This window comes from Chelon labrosus (assembly GCF_963514085.1).
Source record: "Chelon labrosus genome assembly, chromosome: 3".
NCBI classification, from domain to species: domain Eukaryota; kingdom Metazoa; phylum Chordata; class Actinopteri; order Mugiliformes; family Mugilidae; genus Chelon; species Chelon labrosus.
Genome location: NC_140339.1, coordinates 1,583,204 through 1,602,844, shown reverse-complemented (window position 1 = coordinate 1,602,844; position 19,641 = coordinate 1,583,204). Strand labels below are relative to the sequence as shown.

At 45.1% G+C, this 19,641-nt stretch overlaps 1 protein-coding gene across 1 annotated transcript in view; it reads left to right on the top strand.

Annotated features, from left to right (window-relative positions):
* Positions 1–19,641, top strand: part of shank2a (SH3 and multiple ankyrin repeat domains 2a) — a 141,750-nt gene that overhangs the window by 58,048 nt on the left and 64,061 nt on the right. The window contains 1 exon segment of the mRNA XM_084541366.1: positions 8,201–8,648. Within this exon segment, the coding sequence (XP_084397492.1) occupies positions 8,201–8,648 (448 nt within the window).

Genomic DNA, 19,641 nt, shown 5'->3' with positions numbered 1-19,641 from the left:
TTCCTGAGATATAGACCGATATATCGTCCAGAATCTCAGCTGTTGCGCAAATGAAATGCTGATATTAAAGAGTCTGAGTTCTGTTAGAGCTCCTCCATCCTCTGGGAGCTTCAGTCTCTGGATGAGGGAGCTACCTGACGTCCTAACGGTCTCATACAGGGGTGTGTTATTCAGTACGTTTGACAGTTTCTCGTACAGAGGACAGCCTCGCATGGAGATAGACTTCTTTATCAGCTCGTCCAGCTTTTCCTCAGACCACAGCGTAGCAGGTCACTGATGCAGCCACGGCATCAGGAGCAGTGTCCTCAGTCCTTTCAGCGAACGGAGGACACTTCTTGCACAGGACTCTGGCTCTGAGTGCTGTCCTGTCCTTCCACTCGCTCCATGTCCAGTCACTGGATGCTCACCAGTGTGGCCTCCTTTGAGCCTCCTGAGAAGCTCTGGGTGTTTGTGTTGTTTCTGTGCATTTACCGCAAAAGAGAAAAGACACAACTTCTCCGTACGCTTTGCTTCTACTCCTGCTTTTCTCCTCTGGCGGACACCGCAAGGAGACTTGGATTACACTGTCACTCGTGGCCTATTACTGCTCCACTGTGCTCCACTACTGCGCAGCGCAGTCTCTTCCCCCATGGGAGAGAGAGAGAGAGAGAGAGAGAGAGAGAGAGAGAGGGAGAGAGAGAGAGGGGAGGTGTGTAAGGGGCGGGGTTAGAGACTTGGAGTGTATGTGTGTGTGTGTGTGTCAGCGGAGGGGCTGCTTTTCCAGGGAGGAGGAGGAGGTGGCTGGAGGAGGAGGAAGAGGAGGTGTGAGGGAGGGAGGGAGGAGGGAGGGAGCGGGATCATGTGCGCTGCGCTCCGCGGAGTCTCTGTCCATGGTGCTGAAAGGGAGACTCTGGCTCTTAAAAGTCCTCCACGGCGACGAGTCGGAGTAGAGACGGAGTAACGATGAAGTCGATCATTAATGCCTTAAAAAAGGAAGGTAAGGAGCCTCATCACTCTTTATTTAGTTTATTCTTTTACGTCTCACTTTCAAATCAGGCGCTTTTTTTTTTTGGAAACTGAGAGTTCGCTCCTTCCAAGTTGACGCTCAGCTGTTTCACCAGATGCGTGATTCACATGACTGGAGTTATTTTAACCGTGTTTGTGAGGATGGAGGTGGCTCGGTGCGTATTTAGGTTACAAGAATAATCCGACAGTTCAGTCTTATTCTTCTTTTTATTTTATTTTTAATTCGGACGATTTAAAAAAAAAAAAACACACATCGGAGGAGATGAGGCAGCTGGAGCTGGACTAGTTTTTATCTTCTAATTATTATTTTTATAGGTCACAGAGAGAGACGGGACACTGAGGTGCAGAAAACACCCACAGACGTGACTAGGTGTCCCCCCCACCCTCCCCCCTCTCCCCCGAACAGAACCTAAACGTCCCATCCATCTGGCCGCGTGTGAAACGACGCTGCTGGGTTTGATTCATCCGCTGCTATTTTCTCAATGAGACGGAGACTGAGCTGCGCCTATAGGCTGAGGACGGAAGGACGCCAGCAAGATGCGCTCTGGGCGGCTTTTTACGTCGCTTCTATATTTAATTGCACTGACACAGATCTCATCTCGACTATAAAGATACGCACCAGTAATAATATTAATAATAATAAATAGAAGAAGGAGGAGGAGGAGAGGGAGGATTTGATTAGATTGGATTGCTCCAGGAAGTGGCAGCTTAATTACCAATGAGTGAAATGTGTGTGTTGTGTGCGCACGGTTCAAGTTAGTCCCAAGGTCCTGGAGGTAAATGAGGGATCGATGATGTCAATGACGCGTTCAGGGCTCGAGCTGCAGCCTGTTATCTGGCTAATAAAGAGAAATATGTTAAAGTGTAAGATCACAAACACAAAGGAACACAGTCGTGTTTGCAGCAGGGCTTGTTTGAACACATTTCTCTTGTTCTGGCTGTGTAGCAAAGATCTAAAGTGTTTGAATATGTCCAGTAAGTGATCTACTTTCCACTTTCTGATGACTTTTCTGGGCTGTTGCAGCTATTTATATATTTATTTATTTATCTATCCAGAAGATGGAAAGGTGAAGTCCCTGCATCAGCACCAGCACCATACCTGTCAGTGCTAACAGGACGCCTATAGAGTCTACAGAAAGGTCAAATTAATTCTGAAAGGAAACCACTATAAAGCTATAAATACCCCACGGCGTGCAGTAAATTGAGGTTCCAGGGTCTTATGAATCATCAGCGTTTTGCGTCATCACTCACATGGTAGTGTCAGATAACTGTAATTTACCCATCTGTCATGTCATAAGCACAGGCAAAGCATTGCATTGTGTTTTTATTATTATATGAATGGACTCTGTTTGGACGCTTGTTGCTCCATTGTGTAAAATTTTAGCCAGGACAAAGTAAAGAACCTGGAAATGATATTTATGTGATTGAGAAATCTGGACTTGAAGGTTGTAAGTAGACGCAACCATGAAATGACCTTCAGGCTCAGTAGAGCAGTGAGTGAGTGAACGCTGAGCTAAATATGTCTCGGTAGGTTTGAAATAAACTGATATCAAATCAAATACAGATGATTTCACATTGTTTTCCTCTGGCTGGTATGAAAACCAGACTTTAAATCTGACCTGTAGTCTTGTCCATGTCCTCCTTCATTTATTAATCACATTAAATGACCCCGTGTAGAACTACAGTGACTGGACAGATGACAGAAGCCAGACTTAGCTAACAGACTAAACTAGAACAGCTCCATCTAACAGGAAATGTAATCATTACATATTCTCCCCAAAAGGGCCAAAATAAGATGAGGCAAAATGAAGTTTATAATATGATTGATTTTATGGATACAAGAGGAAACAACGAGACGACTTCCAATCCAAATAACTAAATGTCTGTGCATGAGTTACATGAATAATAATATAAAGTTTTTTAAATATCCAAACCAATGTGGAGTCTTTATAGTAGACAGGAAGCAAACTGTGGTCGTGTCAAACTGCCTCTACGTTTCTTTTGGCTTCCATCATTTATCCCCTGAACTCCCAGTAAATCGTTTGGACTCTGCATCATGTCCTGACTGAGAGTCTAGTCGCTCCAGTCTGGCCCAGATGCTCTGATAATCTGCCTTTTGACTCAACCACTGGTTTGGGACTGGGGCCACTGATATGACACCTGTAGGGTCATGATCTTTGAGTATTAACAGAAAGACATGAGGCTCCTCTGTAGCCTGGCTGGGCTCAGCCTCGGAGATACGGTGAGGAGGTTGAGGAGGTTCTGGCGTCTCAGGGTTCCTCCCTGGAGCCTCCTCTTGAAGCTGTCTCATCTGGCTTGATAACGTCTTGGGATCCAAAGGGAAGAACTAGGATGTGTTGCTAGGGAGAAGAACGTGTGGAACGACTTCCTTCGTCTGTCGCCACCATCACCTGACTTTGATAACTGATGGATGGATATAAGAGTCGGGCTATTTTTGGTTGAGTGTCGTTTCCCGTGCAGGAGTTAAGACCTGAATCTGAGCGTTCATGAAAGGAGCATTCGCAGACTCTAAAGTGAAAACGGTAGAAATGTTAAATCAAATAAATGAAACTAATGAATGAAAACAGAGGGAACTAAACAATTTCTAATTAGAAATACAGTAAAATAAACTGTTAAGCATACTAATGCCCCTGTAACACCTAAATTTCCACACGGGGATCTATCTTATCGTATCATATCGTATCAATGGACATTTCCTCTTGGAGCTGTCTCATGTGGCCTGAGAACACCTTGTGATTAAAAGGAAAGAACTAGGATGTGCTGCCAAGGAGAGACACCATCACCTGACTTTGATAATCGTATCGCACCGCATCGTATCGTATCGTATCGTATCGTATCGTATTGTATCGTATCGTATCGTATCGATGGACATTTCCTCTTGAAGCTCTTTCCTCTTGAATCGGTGGATATTAGAGTCTGACTATATTTAGTTAAGTTTTGTTACACACCTCAGCAGAACAAAGACTCTGACCGTGAACCATGACGCTCCTAAATCCGAGTGCTCTTGAAAGAAGCGTTCACAGACTCTAAAGTGAAAGTGGTAGAAATGTTCAAACCTTTACCCGTATTATATTGCGCGGGACAAGCTGCCTTTGAAGCGTCTTCCTGCAGCAGCTTAGTGTGTGAGGATAAAAACTAGAACTGTGGTTTATCTGGACTCTGACCTTTGACACGCATTCTGTGTTTCAACTGCATTTAATTATATAGAATCCACTGATTGCTTTCCCAACTCTTACATAAGGCGCTCAGATTGTTTTGAGTCCCTGCCCCCCCCCAACACCACCCACCCCCTCCACCTTTTTTCCATTACTTGCGATTGTGTGCAGTCGAACCGGAGATGCGTTCCTGTCTGTGAGTCTGTGTGAGTGCATTCAGCTGAAGTTAGAACCAGTTTGGAGTCCACACACCCCTCCAGGCTGAGCGCAGATGCTAGCCTGCCTGCTAGCTCCTAAATGTGCTAGCTCATTAGATGATAGCACCTCGTCTCTTCATCAACACGTCTGCTGCAGAACGAGAGAGCGAGGCCTGAGATATTAGTCTGGGAAAGTGATAATGACTCAGTGAATCCCCTCGTCTAATGTTCAGGCTGCCTGAAGAGCACGAAGCTGCAGCAGAGCTAAGAGGCCACGACGCTGGCCTGCTACCACCGTATTAATCAATTCCTACTAATCAGGAGATGCTTATTGGAACGGCTGCAGGCTCCGTTCTGCTCCCGCTCTCCCTGCACTGTCATAATTGCGAGATAGAGCTGGCGGTGGTGGTTGTAGGCTCGTCATATCTCAGCGTAATGGAGGAAAGTATCCACGGGGAAATCAAGGCCAACAACCCCCACAACTGCTTCGGCCTGACAGTGTAGTGCAGGGAAGCGGGGGCCGGAGGAGCCGCTCTGCTCATGTAATCCTGATAATCATGCTAATGACGGTCAGAGAAAGAGCAGCGTGGAGGGTGGAGGGTGGCGGGGGGGCACGGCCAATCGCCAGCATCGGTCCGATATTCCTGTCTGACTTGTGTGCGTGTTTGGAGGCACATATATGAGCGAGGGCTGAGGACAAATATGAACAATAACAGCAGACGAGGAGCAAAATAAAAGGTCAATATGTGGAGAGACTGACGGATCAATGTGTGACGTCAGCAAGACACAAAAAAATAATGTAATAGAAGTAAAAGGTGAGCTATTTATGTCTTCTCCAGGTTCTGTACCGCTGCTCTAACCTCAGACTGAGATCATCTTTGTTTCCATCACACCACACCGAACATTTAATTTGTAGATTAATGTGATAATCTGATCTCCTGATGACCGTGAACACTCCTGATCTGCTGGATTCTCTCTGGGTGGAAGAAATCCATCATTCCTGGGTTAAACGTTAACAACCAGTCGTTCAAACCGTCTTTAGAGGATTAAAACAACAGCATCATGTTAGCTGCCATCATCTCAAAGCTCAAAGGAACAAATCAAATGGAAGTGGAAGATGCTGGAGCATGTTTCAGGGTCTTAAATGGACTCATAGATTCATTCATTCATTCATCTTCTGTAGCGTTCACTGTGGGGGTGGATCTGGATCAGTCTGTTGGAGAATGAGCTCCACTGTCCCTCTATAGTCTGGTGGAGTGGATGAGATGGACTGTCCATGATGGAGAGCAGTTTGTCCAGTGTCCTCCTGTCCCTCACTGAGACAAACGTCTCCAACTATCTGCCAATAACATGTCCAGCCTTCAAGATCAATTTGTCCATCCTACTGATGTCCTTTCTGCTGGTGCTGCTCCCCAACAAACCACAGTAAAGTCCAGACTGGTAGAACATCTCCAGCAACTTGCTGTATACATTAAAAGACCAGATCTTCCTCAGGAACTAGAGTCTACTTGGGCCCTTCTTGTCCACAGCATCACTGTTGTCCCTCCAGTCCAGTCTGCTGTTCATCTGGACTCCCAGGTACTTATAGTGGTCCACTGCTTCCACCTCCAGGTCCTGGATGGTGATGGGCTCCACTGGTGTCCTGTTCCTCCTGAAGTCAATGACCAGCTCCTTGGTCTTGTCCACATTCAGGAGTAGGTTGTTTGTCTGGGACAAAGTCTCTGATCAGTGTCCTATACTCCACCTCCTGTCCATCTCTAAGACACCCAACCACTGCAGAATCATCAGAGAACTTCTGCAGATGTCAGGACCCAGAGCTGGACTGGAGATCAGGGGTGTACAGAGTGAACAGAAGTGGAGACGGGACAGTCCCCTGTGGTCCCCCCACATTACTGACAACAGTATGGGACAGAGCCATTCCCACCATCCAGATGAGAGTGGGAAAGGCTCTGTGTGGATTGTGTTGCTTCAGGACACTAGTGGTCCATGTAACGGGGATCAAACCGCCGACTGGTTCTGGTTCTACTGAGCAACAGTCGCCCCAGTAAACCGTCAGTAAACACTCATGTATCTGAAACAGTTCATCTCTGATCAGACTGATTTAATTCAGAAACATTGTGATGGTCTCATTAGGAGATGACAGACCTCCCACTTGTTTTTTTCTCTCTCTTTCCTTCGTTGTAACGTAGCAGACAGTTTCTCCTCTAGACATGTGTTGGTGAAAAGATTACAGAGCCTTTCTCCACCTTCCCTCACGTTCTCTTCACAATCGATAACCTCAATCGACGCTGGACATTTAAACAACAAAAGCAGCTCTAGAGCTGTGGAGCCGAGAGAACGGAGGTCTGTTCCCACAGACGAGGCTTCACTGTGGTCAATAACTGCACTAATTAGAGAAAGAGACCAAAGAGAGCTCCTGAGGCCAAAATTCAACAATGACAAGAAGCGTAATCGGCCCTTTCATTATGCAGATTGTACAGTATGCACCCAGCTAGTGGGAATTAATGAGTGTCAGGATGTTAATAGAGAATATTTAATCTTTGCACACACACACATTTAGCTGCAACTGATGGATTGTGTTCTTGACTACAGTAAATATGACTGTTATTATAAGCAGCAGTAGCTGGTGGGTTTCACACTGAATGATTAAACCTTTAAATTGCCCTCTTTGCAGCACATCCACCTTTACACATGGAATGTGGCATTGGAGAATCCTAACAGCTCTGATATGAGGACAGTAAAGTTAAAAGACTTTATTTTTACAGCAGCTTTCATCGTGGTTTGTCTGATTCAAAGTAAAAATAAAACATGGAACAAATAAATTAAACTAATAAACAAAAACCGAGGGAATTAAATCATTTTTCATTTGGAATATAGTGAAATAAATGATGAAACATACTATATATCAAAATAAATATTATTGCACCATTTTGTCCTGCCACTCTAACACCTAAATCTGCATCGTATCGTATCGTATCGTATCGTATCTCACTGTATCTATTGTATCAAACAATATCATATCGTGTCGTATCGTACCGTGTTGTATCGCATGACATTGCATCTCACCGTATCGTATCGTATCGTATCGTATCGTATCGTATCGTATCCCATCCCACTGTATCTATTGTATCTATCATATCATACCGTATCGTATCGTAACTTTTTCTTCAAATTACAGTATCTATTAGATTCCAGTCAGTTGTTGTCTTGATCAGGACTCATGCAGCTGCAGATGTTGTGTTGTTCAGTTCTCCGGGAGACCCTGCAGATAATGGATGTAACAGAAACATATTTATCTGTTGTAAGGGAACATTTTTATACTGGATCCAGAATGTGGTAGAACCATGTGTTAGTGGTGCAGCAGCAGTTCTACCGTTGTGCATTGAACAGTGCTGAAGCCCACAATTACTGGTTCTGAATCCTGCAGTTGCAGCTGTACCCTCGTTGGACCTTTAAGTCCAGATGACAGATGTTGAGGATAACAGAAAATAAAGGAAAGATCAGAGGACAGCCAGATATTCCCTTTAATAGTGGCTGTGACCTCTGGGTGAGTGGTCCTTGATCATCATCAGTGACTCTCTGTGCTGTGGTTTCCTCAGGGCTGGAAGTATTCTCATGTGGATGTGGATCTGTTTCAGTTTTTGAAAATATTTCTGAGCTGACTTCTAACAGTGTGATGTCTCCCATCAGTCCTCAGAGGCATTTTAAAAACCCTTCTCTGGTTTTGCTGCAGCTGAGATTTTCACTTCTACCGTTCACAGCCTTAATTTAAATCTTTGTATTTCTAAAAATAACGCTGACTTCCCTCCCGTCCGTCTGCAGTGCCTTTCCGCGAGGCTCCAGCCTACTCCAAACGCAGACGGGGTCCGGCCTCTGGTGACGGCAGCGGAAACGGCCAGTCTCCCTCCTCGTTATCGGCGCCGCGGGTCCTCCTGCGCTCCAACAGCGACAACAACCTAACAGTCAGCCAGTACCAGCAGCAGCAGCAGCAGCAGCACGGTTCTCCTGGCAGCTGGGCCCCACATCTGCAGCAGCACCAACACACCCAGCCCCACCCGCACCGGGCCCCCCAGCAGGGTCACTCGCAGCCTGGCTCCTCAGCATTGCATCGCAGCCTGTCACCCCAGCTGCTCCAGCAGATGCCCAGCGGCAGCCCCAATGGCAACGTGGTGGTCCGGACCATGGGGAGGGGGGCACGGAGCCGATCACCCTCCCTCAGCCGGCTGGGGGAGGAGGCCAGACGGGCCGTACCTTCACAGCGTCAGCCCAGGTGAGTCTGCTATAGATTCTCTCTCTCTCCTTCCACTCAGCTTTCATTCCCTTTTTTTTTTCCTTTTCACAAGATCCAGGCTGACTAACCTGCAGGTCGGGGGTCCAGACATGACTCACTAATATTTTACTGTCAATATTTTGCTGCTGAATTCCAGCACAGCTGTGATGGGATTCATGTATTTGCTGACAGCGTAAAGATCACTGTCGCCTCTGCACCTGCACGTCCAGAGAAATAAAAATCACCACAGAGAAGTTCCCACCAGACGTCCGCTAGTTTGATCGGAGGGAAATCGACTGTAGCGTGTCTTTAAAAGAACATGTCATACGTCCCCTGTTGGCTTGATTTATCTGGATACTTAAAGGGGAATCACACCAGTTTAAACATGCAGGGTTTAGACAAGCACTGCTGGAATGATCTCCAGAGAGAGCTGAACCAGGTCTGATGGATGCTGAAGTCACGTCTCTCATGTCAGTGTTGGTTGCAGATTTGCAGAAATACCTGGTGGTGCAGATTTAAAAGGAACCGAGCTCAGCAGACCTTTGGTCCCCGTCTCGGCTGCAGGACAGAGGCTCTGGGATCATTAGCCGCCGTTAGCATGAGTCTAACAATGAGAGGTCATCAGTGCATTACTCCAGGCAGAAATATTCTAATAACTACTGGATGAAGTTGTCCACGGATCACTCATTATATTCTCACTGACCTCAGTTGCGGTAGTGCTAATTAAACAAATACATATGAGCACAGGCACTAAAGTTAGATAGTGAATAGAGCTGCGTATTGTTACTGAGCTCCTGATTTGATTCTGTTCAGTATTTGGAGAAATGTCAGTTTCACAGTTATTTTATTTTCATCAAACTAATGTTCTGCTAATGGGTTCCAGAGGTTTGTGGCGTCTCCTCAGTCTTCTCTCATCTTTCATGTGTGCTTTGTGCAGCTCTTCTCTGTCATCAGACGTTTTAAATCCAACCATCACTCAGTCCTGACTTTGCTCTCAGAGTTGAAGCTTCTGTTTTGTTCTGGATTCCCCTCACGGGTCGACTCATTTAGTTGTTGTAATGGTCTGTCCAGATGGAGGCCGGAGCCAAAAGCAAGAGACTAAAGCTCCACGTGTTAAAGTCAATAAAGAGGAGTTTATTAAACGAAGTAAATCCAAGAGCAAAAACCCGAAAATGCAAAAAGGGCAGGAAACTGGCTCTCTCAGAAAAAACAGATGAAAACACAGGACATGAGTTCTATGTCTGCAACAGGAGAAAACCTCAAAAGCGCGAGAGTGCAAGGAAAGAGGCACTGGATGCAGAGGACACTCAGGACCGTGACAGTTGTCTTGCAAAATTTGTCGTGTGAAACCAGTCCTGCGAGGCCGCTGTGAGATCTCTAACGGGATGATGCAGGAAATGAAGTGTATTTAAATAGTCTTCAAGATCAAGATCGATTTGAATCTAAATTTTATTTCTCTGACGCTAAACATCGTCATCATCGTTCCTGCTAAGTACAACTGTAGCTTTTTAGTATTTTCGTTATAAAAAATCACCACTGGAAACTAAATTCCTTCAAACTGGAAGCAGAAATCTCAGGAGCTGACATGTCACAACATCTAAAATAAATCAACCCTAAATATATCTCTGTTAGATAAGTGTTTGTTTGGATGAACGGAGCATCCTCTGTAGATGGAGAGCTTGCGTCTCCTCAGACCTCTGACAGTGTCTCTTCATCTGCTGTACAGGATACACTGTGCATCCTATCCCACCTTCCCCCCATGCCTCCCCCTCTGTGCAAAATGTATGACGGGTTCCACTGGGAAACGTGCCATCAAAAAAAAAAAAGAAGCTGGCTTCCTACAGTAGCTACGGCAACAGTTGCTATGGCGGCCTACGGAACACTTTGCAAATGTATGCGAGTTTGTATGTATGCAGCGTGAACGCCTCGCCTCACCTGCGTCAGGAACTTAGCATCGGGTCCGTGTGTGTGTGTCCATGAGTGTGTGTGTGTGTGTGTGTGTGTGTGTGTGTGTGTGTCCTGGATCACCTGGATCACTTCCTTCAGACTCACCAGCACATCTGGGATTTTCCGCGGCCTGCAGGAGCAACGTGATCGACGGAGGATTAGAGCGTGCCAGGCGTTTATCTGGGAGCGATGTGACTGTCAATCCCGATTAAGACACGTGCTCTCTGGCCTCTTCCTCTTCCTCCCCCGTCCTCCCCCTTCCTCCTCCCCCTCCTCCTACTGTTTCTTGGCAGATGGACACTTTTGGAAGCACTCGGCTGCACCAACACTACCCACACTGTGTAGCTCAGCCTCTGTCCAATGTCGAGGAGAGGAGAGGAGAGATAGCTAGTCCTTATAGAAAAGATGTAAAGATGAAGCAGTAGAATAAGGACGGGATGAAGAGCAGAGTGTGGAGGAGGAGGAGGAGGAGGAGGAGGAGGAGGCCGCAGAAGAAGAGAGAATAAAGGCACAGAATGAGGGGTTTAGAGCGAGGGTGGAGGGGACGGTGTTAAGGGAAGACAAGTGACGGAGGAGATGAAAGAAGGGGAAGAGCGACGGGGGAGGACAGTTGCCTTTGCTTCAGCAGCAACGTGAACATCACTATCATGTCTTTTGACACACTTCACCACAAAATAATAATAAAAAATAAAAAACCTCAGGGGGCCCGCAGAGGGAGAGCACGTCTGACGGTCGACAGGCAGCAGAGGCGCCGTCGTGTGAACCGACAGCGGTTTAGAGTCGTAGAAATGTGTCTCCACCATCTCCACGTCTGAGAACCTCCACGTCTGAGAACCTCCACGTCTGCTCTGCTGCCGTTTTCATGGATTACAAATAATCTAATAATATAACCCCCGCGGCCTCCCGCTCCGCTGCTTCGGCTCGGATTTCACAATCATCGCTGGAGCTTTGAACCACTTATGATTGATCTGTGACGTTCACACGGACGATATTTCTTCAGCGCGATCAATCCTTGTTTCCCATGGACGCTACATAAAATGATCTGATCCCAAAAAAAAAAAATACCAGTCACTGTAGAACTTAACTGACAAAGTGGTGCTGCTGCTTAGGAGCGTCGTCAAATCTGCATGAAATAAAACAGAAGAAGAAGAAGAAGAAGAATTGGATCTCCACTGGCACAGCCAGTAGATTCTGATGAACTCAAGAAAGGAGGCTGTTTTTACTTTTTCGATTAAGACACATTTGATGCTCTGGTGAGTGTTTCCAGCAGCTGGATGTGTCAATGTAAACTGCAGAGTATGTTTAATGAAAGAAGATCGAACCCAACAAGGACGGTGTTTGACTTGGACAATAAATCCTCAACCTGATCCTGTTTGGACCGTATCACTCTGCTTTACCAGAGATCTAGAAACAGAGGTTCCACACAACACCTGAGATTCATGGGGCCGGTGTGGAGTAGTAGCTTTGGTCATAGGTTCACATCCCCTTATGTCCATGGTTAAGGTGCCTTGAGCTCCTAACCCACAAACTGGAGCATTTTGAGGGTTAGGAGCACAGAAGAAGAAGAAGAAGCAGAAGAAGAAGATTTATCTCCAGACCTGAAAGTGTAGAGTCTTAGAAGATGACCCAAGATGTCTCCACGTCTCCATCGTCTCTGTCCACATGGGTTCCAGCTTGGTTCATCTTATTTTTCTACCTCCATGTTTCTGTCCTTCCTGGAAACTCCTCATCTGATGTTCATTTATTCCAGTAACCAGAGAGAAACCAGGACATCAAGAGTCTACATGTTATTAGGAGATCACATTATCAATCTGCATGTTAACAGGAAACTAATTAGTATATATTCATTGTTTTTCTTTCACTCCTTTCATGAGATTTGTTCACAACCAGAACATCCTGCAAGTTTCAGAAGTGTTTGACCATATAAATGAGACCCAGGTCAGTAATTGCCTTGTTTCTATAACTGGGCCACGAGGATCTGTGCAGAACGGGAGCTCTGAATGTCCCTGATAACTGACCCTGATAGGCAAAAGAGCAATTAGTTACAGACCTACATTATTACTCCGTTAGTATTCTGTACTTCATACCCATCAGTTCATCATTTTCCTGATGGTTGAGAAACACGTGGCAGCTTCTCTCTGACTTTTAAATTCATTAAAGTGAATAAAGAAAGCTTTCCTCGTTCAGTTGAGTCAATCTCGTCATTAACCAGGAACAGAACCCGTGTTCCCGCTCTGCTCCGGTGTTAACTGATAGAGTTAAACTGCGTCACATTTTCCAGCTGGTTTGTTGTAGCTGCTATCACAGTTCAGTTTTCCATTATGTAATTTACTGCCGTTATATCACCATTCCCACTGAAGTACTGGATGTGTCATCCTCCGGGCGTCTCGTGGTTTTCTGATGTGCAGTGTAACATACATCAGAGTCTTCACACGCCTGCACACGGCCACCTGAAATAAACCAGAAACTTTCATCAGCAGAGACTTAATGAAACGGCGCTCAACACTTCATATTCACACAGTAATAAATACAGCACAGTAGAGGAATAATGGACTCACTGTTGGCTCCTGTCACAGATTCAGAGATTTCAAATTCCTCCAAAAAAATACTAAGTGGAATATTTCAATAACTTCCTTTACTGTCTGCTCCACGTGGAGTAAACATCAGGTGAAGGACAGAAACATGGAGGTAGAAAAACAAGATGAACCAAGCTGGAACCCATGTGGACAGAGACGATGGAGATGTGGAGACATCTTGGTCGTCTTCTAAGACTCTACACATTCAGGACTGGAGAGAAACTGGAGACAAGGAATGTCTTCTTCTTCTTCTGTTCCAAATTCAGCAAATTTGATGCTCCACAACAGCAGAACCACTCTGACAATAAACCTTGTGATGGTGGTCATCACTGATGCCTCACAGCCAGAAGGTTCTGGGTTCTAATCCAGGCCGACTGGTTCCTTTCTGTGTGTAGTCTGCATGTTCTCCCTGTGTCTGCGTGGGTTCTCTCCAGGTTCTGGAGGCTTCTTCCCACCGTCCAAAGACATGCTGGTTAGGTTCATTGGTGATTCTAAATTGGCCCCATCTCTCACCCAATGACAGCTCAGATAGGGATCTTAACCATGAAGGGAGATGTGAACCTATGACCAAAGCCACTACTCCACACCGGCCCCATGAATCTCAGGTGTTGTAGAACGTCTGTTTCTAGATCTCTAGTAAAGCAGAATGATACGGTCCAAACAGGATCAGGTTGAGGATTTATTGTCCATGTCAAACACCGTCCTTGTTGGGTTCGATCTTCTTTCATTACCATAGACACACTCTGTAGTTTACATTGACACATCCAGCTGCTGGAAACACTCACTAGAACATCAAATATGTCTTAATATAAAAACTAAAAATGGCTTCCTTCCTTCCTTCCTTGAGTTCATCAGAAGCTACTGTGGCTCCACCAGCTGTGTTAGCAAATAGAGACTGAGAGCCACAAACAGGAGGAGGAACCTGGGACATATCAGGAGATAATATGATGTTTTTGGCCTTTTCACTGTACGTGTTGACACTAAAATATATGACCTTTACGTTAAAGACATCTGCTGTACCGTACACGTGTTCAAACTGTGTGTAGAGGACATTCAGGTTAGGAGAAAGGAGCGTACTGTGAACCAGGAACGATGGAGTAGATCATGCACGGTCCATGTCCAATAAGTGCATCAAATGTGTCTTAATCTAATGCTGAAGATCATCCCAACCCTTTCATTTTAGTTTTCATAATCTGCCGTGGACAGATGTTTAAACAGGAGGAGGAACCTGGAAAAATACCAGGAGATAATGTGATGTTTGTGGCCTTTTCACTGAACGTGTTGACATTAAAATATAAGACCTTTACCTTCAAGATGTCTGCACATGTGGGTACGGTATGGTAGGTTAGGACTATTACTGGCACTGGTTGGATAATTGCTCTTATTCTTAAAACACGACTGTTGTTTAAAACATATTTAATATCAGAGAAATGTTGAATGATGCCTTGGAAAGGAGCATACTGGTCATGAATGGTCCGTGTCCAGTTGTGTGCATCAAACGTGTCTTAATCTAATGCTGAAAATCATCCCAAACTAAAACACAGATATTCCTTTAATCTGAGTGAAATCTACCGTGGCCAGGTGTTTAAACAGGAGGAGGAATCTGGGACATATCAGGAGATAATGTGATGCTTTTGGCCTTTTCATTGGACGAAGACCTTTACCTTAAAGACATCTGCTGTACCGTACACGTGTCGAGGACATGTAGGTCATAACGTGTGCTCTGGCTCTGTGGTTGGATTATTGCCCTCATTATTAAAACTAAATCATTATCAAAGCGATTTATGGTCCAATTAGTGCATCAATGAAAATAATCCCAAACTAAAACACAGCTTCCTTTAGATGCAGTCATCAACATGTACGGTGGCCAGATGTTTAAACAGGAGGAGACGTCTGTCCTCTATATACTGTACAAGATTCAGGTTAGGACTTCTGCTGGGACCTATTTATGTGTGCTCCAGCTCTGCGGTTGGATGATTGCCCTCGTTTTTAAAAACCAGTTCGTTGTTTAGAACGTCTTTAACGTTTTATAAATGTTGAACGACGCCTCGTAAAGGACGGCGCTGTAAACTAGAATCGATGGAGTAGATCATGTCCACCGCGCTGCCTCGGGCGCCTTCACTGGCTGCTCCTCGTTTCCCTCCTACCCACAATCCCTTCTCCACCCCCCACCCCCCCTTCTCATCCAGCCTCCACCCACACACATGACAACGTCTGTGTGGCATCCTCGCTCCCACTTGACATGTCATTCATCAGAATACAACACACATGTGAGCTCACAGCCCCCGTCACACACAACCACACACACAACCACACAGTGACAGCTGTCAATCAGCCGCAGGGTGTCATGGCAACGGCTTCCCACTAGTTGTGGTGGGAAATGAGAAGCGCCCCCCCTCATGTATTATCAAGACACCTGAAACGTTCAGTCCTGCAGAGGTCCTCATGGTGATTGACAGGTCTGACATGAACTGTCCGACGGCATTTCACACGAGGCGGCGTCATCTGTGTCTCCTCGTTTTTATCAAGAATATCTCAATGAGGAAATGGAATAACGACGCAGGAAAGATTTACTCTGTGAGTTTGATACGATTGTGAAATTTCCTTGATGCACGTTAACTCCTAGGACGAGTAAACACAAAGAACCAGGACAGTAAAACAGAGAATGAGAATAACATGAGAATGGACATGGGCCTTCTGAGGGTGTCCTGTTGTTAGTGGGGGGGTCTTTGAGGGGAGGGGCCTCTGTGGATCATCCCACAGATACTTGATCAGTTTGGGATCTAGTGAATTTGGAGGCCAGGTCAACACCTTGTGCTGTTCTTCATGTTTTTTTTTTTACTTGTTCCTAAAGTGTTTTTGTGTGTGTGTCTGTGCCAGGCTGCATCCTGCTGGGGATGGCTGCTGCCATCAAGGAGTGTCATTGCTATGGGTGGGGGTGTCTGGTCTGGTCTAGGTGGGTGCTACATGTCTAAGTAACATCCACACCAATGAATGCCAGGTCCAGAAGTTTCCCAGCAGAACACTGAACTGTCACAAGATGGTTGATGTTATTTACTTCTCTTGTCAGTGGTCATAATGTTGTGGCTGATCGATGTATGACTGACATCTCCCCATCTCTTGTTGGGACTCAGCAATATTTGAATTGCTTCATGGTTTGGTTCATTTTCCCATCTTTGATTGGTTTTGAAGGGAGACGCTGTAGCTGGGACCGTCCCGACACGTCTTGTCCTGGAGGCCTGACTCTTTCAGAACTTTAACACTGTGGAGCCATTTTTCTGGGCCTTGCAACCTTTTGATGCTTAGCTCTTGGGTTACATATAACCTGACCTTCAGAAACTCACACAACCAGTGTCTGTTAACAAACAGACTGGAGAATCAAGCTGACCTCCCGTTTAAACGGGTCACAGTCTCTCTCCTCCTTCACGTTATCCTGCAGCGACTTGGAATAAAATGTAGAAAATGTAAATGTAGATTGGACTATATGCTCTACTCTCATCTCTCTGCCTCTCTCTCTCTCTCTCTCTCACTTCTAGTCTCAGGTGATCATCCAATAATAGCACAAATTATGCACAGCTGGTATTAATCAACACTGTCTAATTAGCACCTCAAAGCCACCTGGGTAATTGCCAAAAAAAAAAAAAAAAACATGGCGGACAGTTTCTCCATCTCAGCCGGCTCCAGCTGATCTGATCTTGTTGGTTGTGAAGCTGCAGAGGCTTTGTGAGAAATGTTGCTCCTACGTTATTTTATTTTACCGACTTGCGTTTGGAAGATTTTCACAATAAAAGCACGGCGGATGAAAGGAAGCTGTGACTTCCTGAAGTGAGGATGAGGTGTGTGATCTTGATGCCAATAAAAACGCAGTGAAGTCGTGTTTGTGTACAGACAATTTTAGACTGAGCCCCATAGAGTCTACATTGGGTTTAAAAACTTGAACTGCATTGTGGGAAATGTAGGATCTAGGAAGTAGCAGTGAAGATGCCTCTGGCTCTGCAGCTGTACAGCAGTTAACATGCTATACAGTCGTAGCACAGAACTGCATGACTAGTAATAGAGAAGAAATTAGAGGACAGGAGCTCGTGCCAGAGAGAAGAGAGTAGAGGACATGTACTCAGTGCATCCTCCCCCAGCAGCCTAGACCTTTACATGACATTAGTAGATCACTTGCATATAGTTTAGAAGTGTGTTAATAAACCTTATGTGCAGTATATCAAATAGCTGGTTGGATATTTACGAGTCTTATGCATGAACGAAGCATTTCCATCTTTTTAAGTATCTTGCATGTGTATATTTCCTTATTTACACAGATGATGAACAGCGTATTATAGAGTTAGATGATTCATTAACGCTGCCCTCCTGTCTAAAACGAGTACTACTTCTGCTTAAAGTGCTCAGCTGGATCTTTACCAGCTGACAATAAGATAACAGGTGTTGGTTTCTCATATGAGACTCCTTCCATCTCTTACCGTGACTGTGTGTCATGCATGAATGAAACATTTCCAACTTCTAAGGCGTCTTAAACGTGTGTGGTTCATTATTTACGAGATAAAGACGATTCATTGATGCATTTAACGTCTGTTTTATAGGTTGTTGAGTTATTTTGCAGCGAGTGAAACATGAGTCACTCTAGCTATAAGGCTAACCTTGATTATTATTTCTGAAGCATCTTGTAAGCTATTTGTAACAAAGCAACACCTGTTATCTCATATCCTGTAAAAGCTCGTAAATACCCAACTAACTCTTTGGTAAAACCTTGGAAATAGTTTATTTTTTGTAATTAGCCATGTGGTAATACTATGTGAATGGTTTATTAAAACACCTTACTGGTTTGTTTTCTGTCAGTCTGGTGTTCTAATCTTCTGATGACGTTAGTATTCTAGTCATTGAGTATTTCTTTAGCTCAGTAGTATCAACAACAGTTTCTTTAGATCAGCTCTCTGAGTTTATTGTTGGGGCTGTGCAGCTGCATTGATCTGGTGTTGATCAGCTGCTCTGTGACGCAGGAGACGAGAATCAGAATCAAACACCGAGAACATTAAAACATTATTAGGATCTAGAAACACGAGGCTCGTTGCTGGAGGAGTCTCATCAAGTTTTATTGATCAGAGAGAGGTGGAGCGGCGCTGTGAAGCGATGCACTGACGGGGTCAAACTCTGTTCCCTCGGCCGTCACACAGATCTGTCACGTGAGCCTTTTAAACTGCTGCGTCTGAACAGTTTGTGACTTATTTCCTGCAGCCCAGAGCTGCACGGTTGCAGTTTTGTCCGTGGCTATCCCGTGGAACATGTGCGAGCGCTCTCAGTGGGGACTGAATGGGGTTAGCTCTCTGAAGGCCCGGGAAGGTTTGAGGAGGAGCGCAGTCTACAGGACAAGGTGACCCACTTACTTGAAAAAACCATTTCCTTCCCCTCTCTCTCTCTCTCTCTCTCTCTCTCTCTCTCTCTCTCTCATCTCTCTCTCTCTCTCTCTCTCTCTCTCTCTCTCTCCATTCTCCTCTTTCTTTTTAATCTCCTCCTTGGCTGTGCTGTGGGTTTTTTTTTTTATCTCGCTGCCTCCTCTTGACTCCTTTCTGTCTCTCTGATGGTGTTCACATGCAACATGACTAAAGGCTTTAATGCTGCTGCTGGGACCCTGATTGAAACTTGCAGATTTTATCATGACATAAAAACAACTCAATATGTATCATTCTGTTGTTTTAGTTTCAAATAAAAGCCTCGTGCTACGGTCATGTGACAGCGTCCTCTTCTCATTCCATCTGTGGTGGTACGTGCTGTTATAGAGGCCGACCACTAAGTGGCGCTACGTGATCATGTCATCCTCATAGTTGTCCTCTCTGTGGTCTCATCTCAGCTGCATGGATGGATGGATGGATGGATGGATGATGGATTGATGATGATGGATGATGGATGGATGATGGATGGATGATGGATGACAGATTGTGGTCACATGTGTTTATGTTGCAGGTTATTTTTTTCTACATTCATCTAAATTCAGATTGAACAACAACCTGCATCCCTATAATCAGAGCTGATGCTTTCACTCATTCTTATTCACAAACTTGATTTATTTTCCATCTTTAATCTTCAGTATTTCTCTGTGTGGCCCTCAGTGTGTCCAGCAGCTCAGTGGATCAGAACCAGTCCACATTCTTGCCCCCCCCCTTGCCTTCTTTCCTCTGCATCCTGGAGTGTATTTTTGACAAACAGTTCTTTAGTTTTGTTCCTTTCATCCGTGTTTGATTCTTAACGCAGCTAATTTGAAACGTTCTGAACCTTTTCACCTTCAGTGTTTAGCTCTGATTCCTCCTAAGTTTTTTGTCAATCACCGTCGTACTGGGAGGAAAATCCTTGTTCAGATAATTCTAAACTGTCGATCCGTGTCCATGTGGCCTGACACGTGAGAGACAAGACAAGCTCCCTGAAGCTACGAATACCAGAACATGATATTGGAATACTTCGGTTCAGGA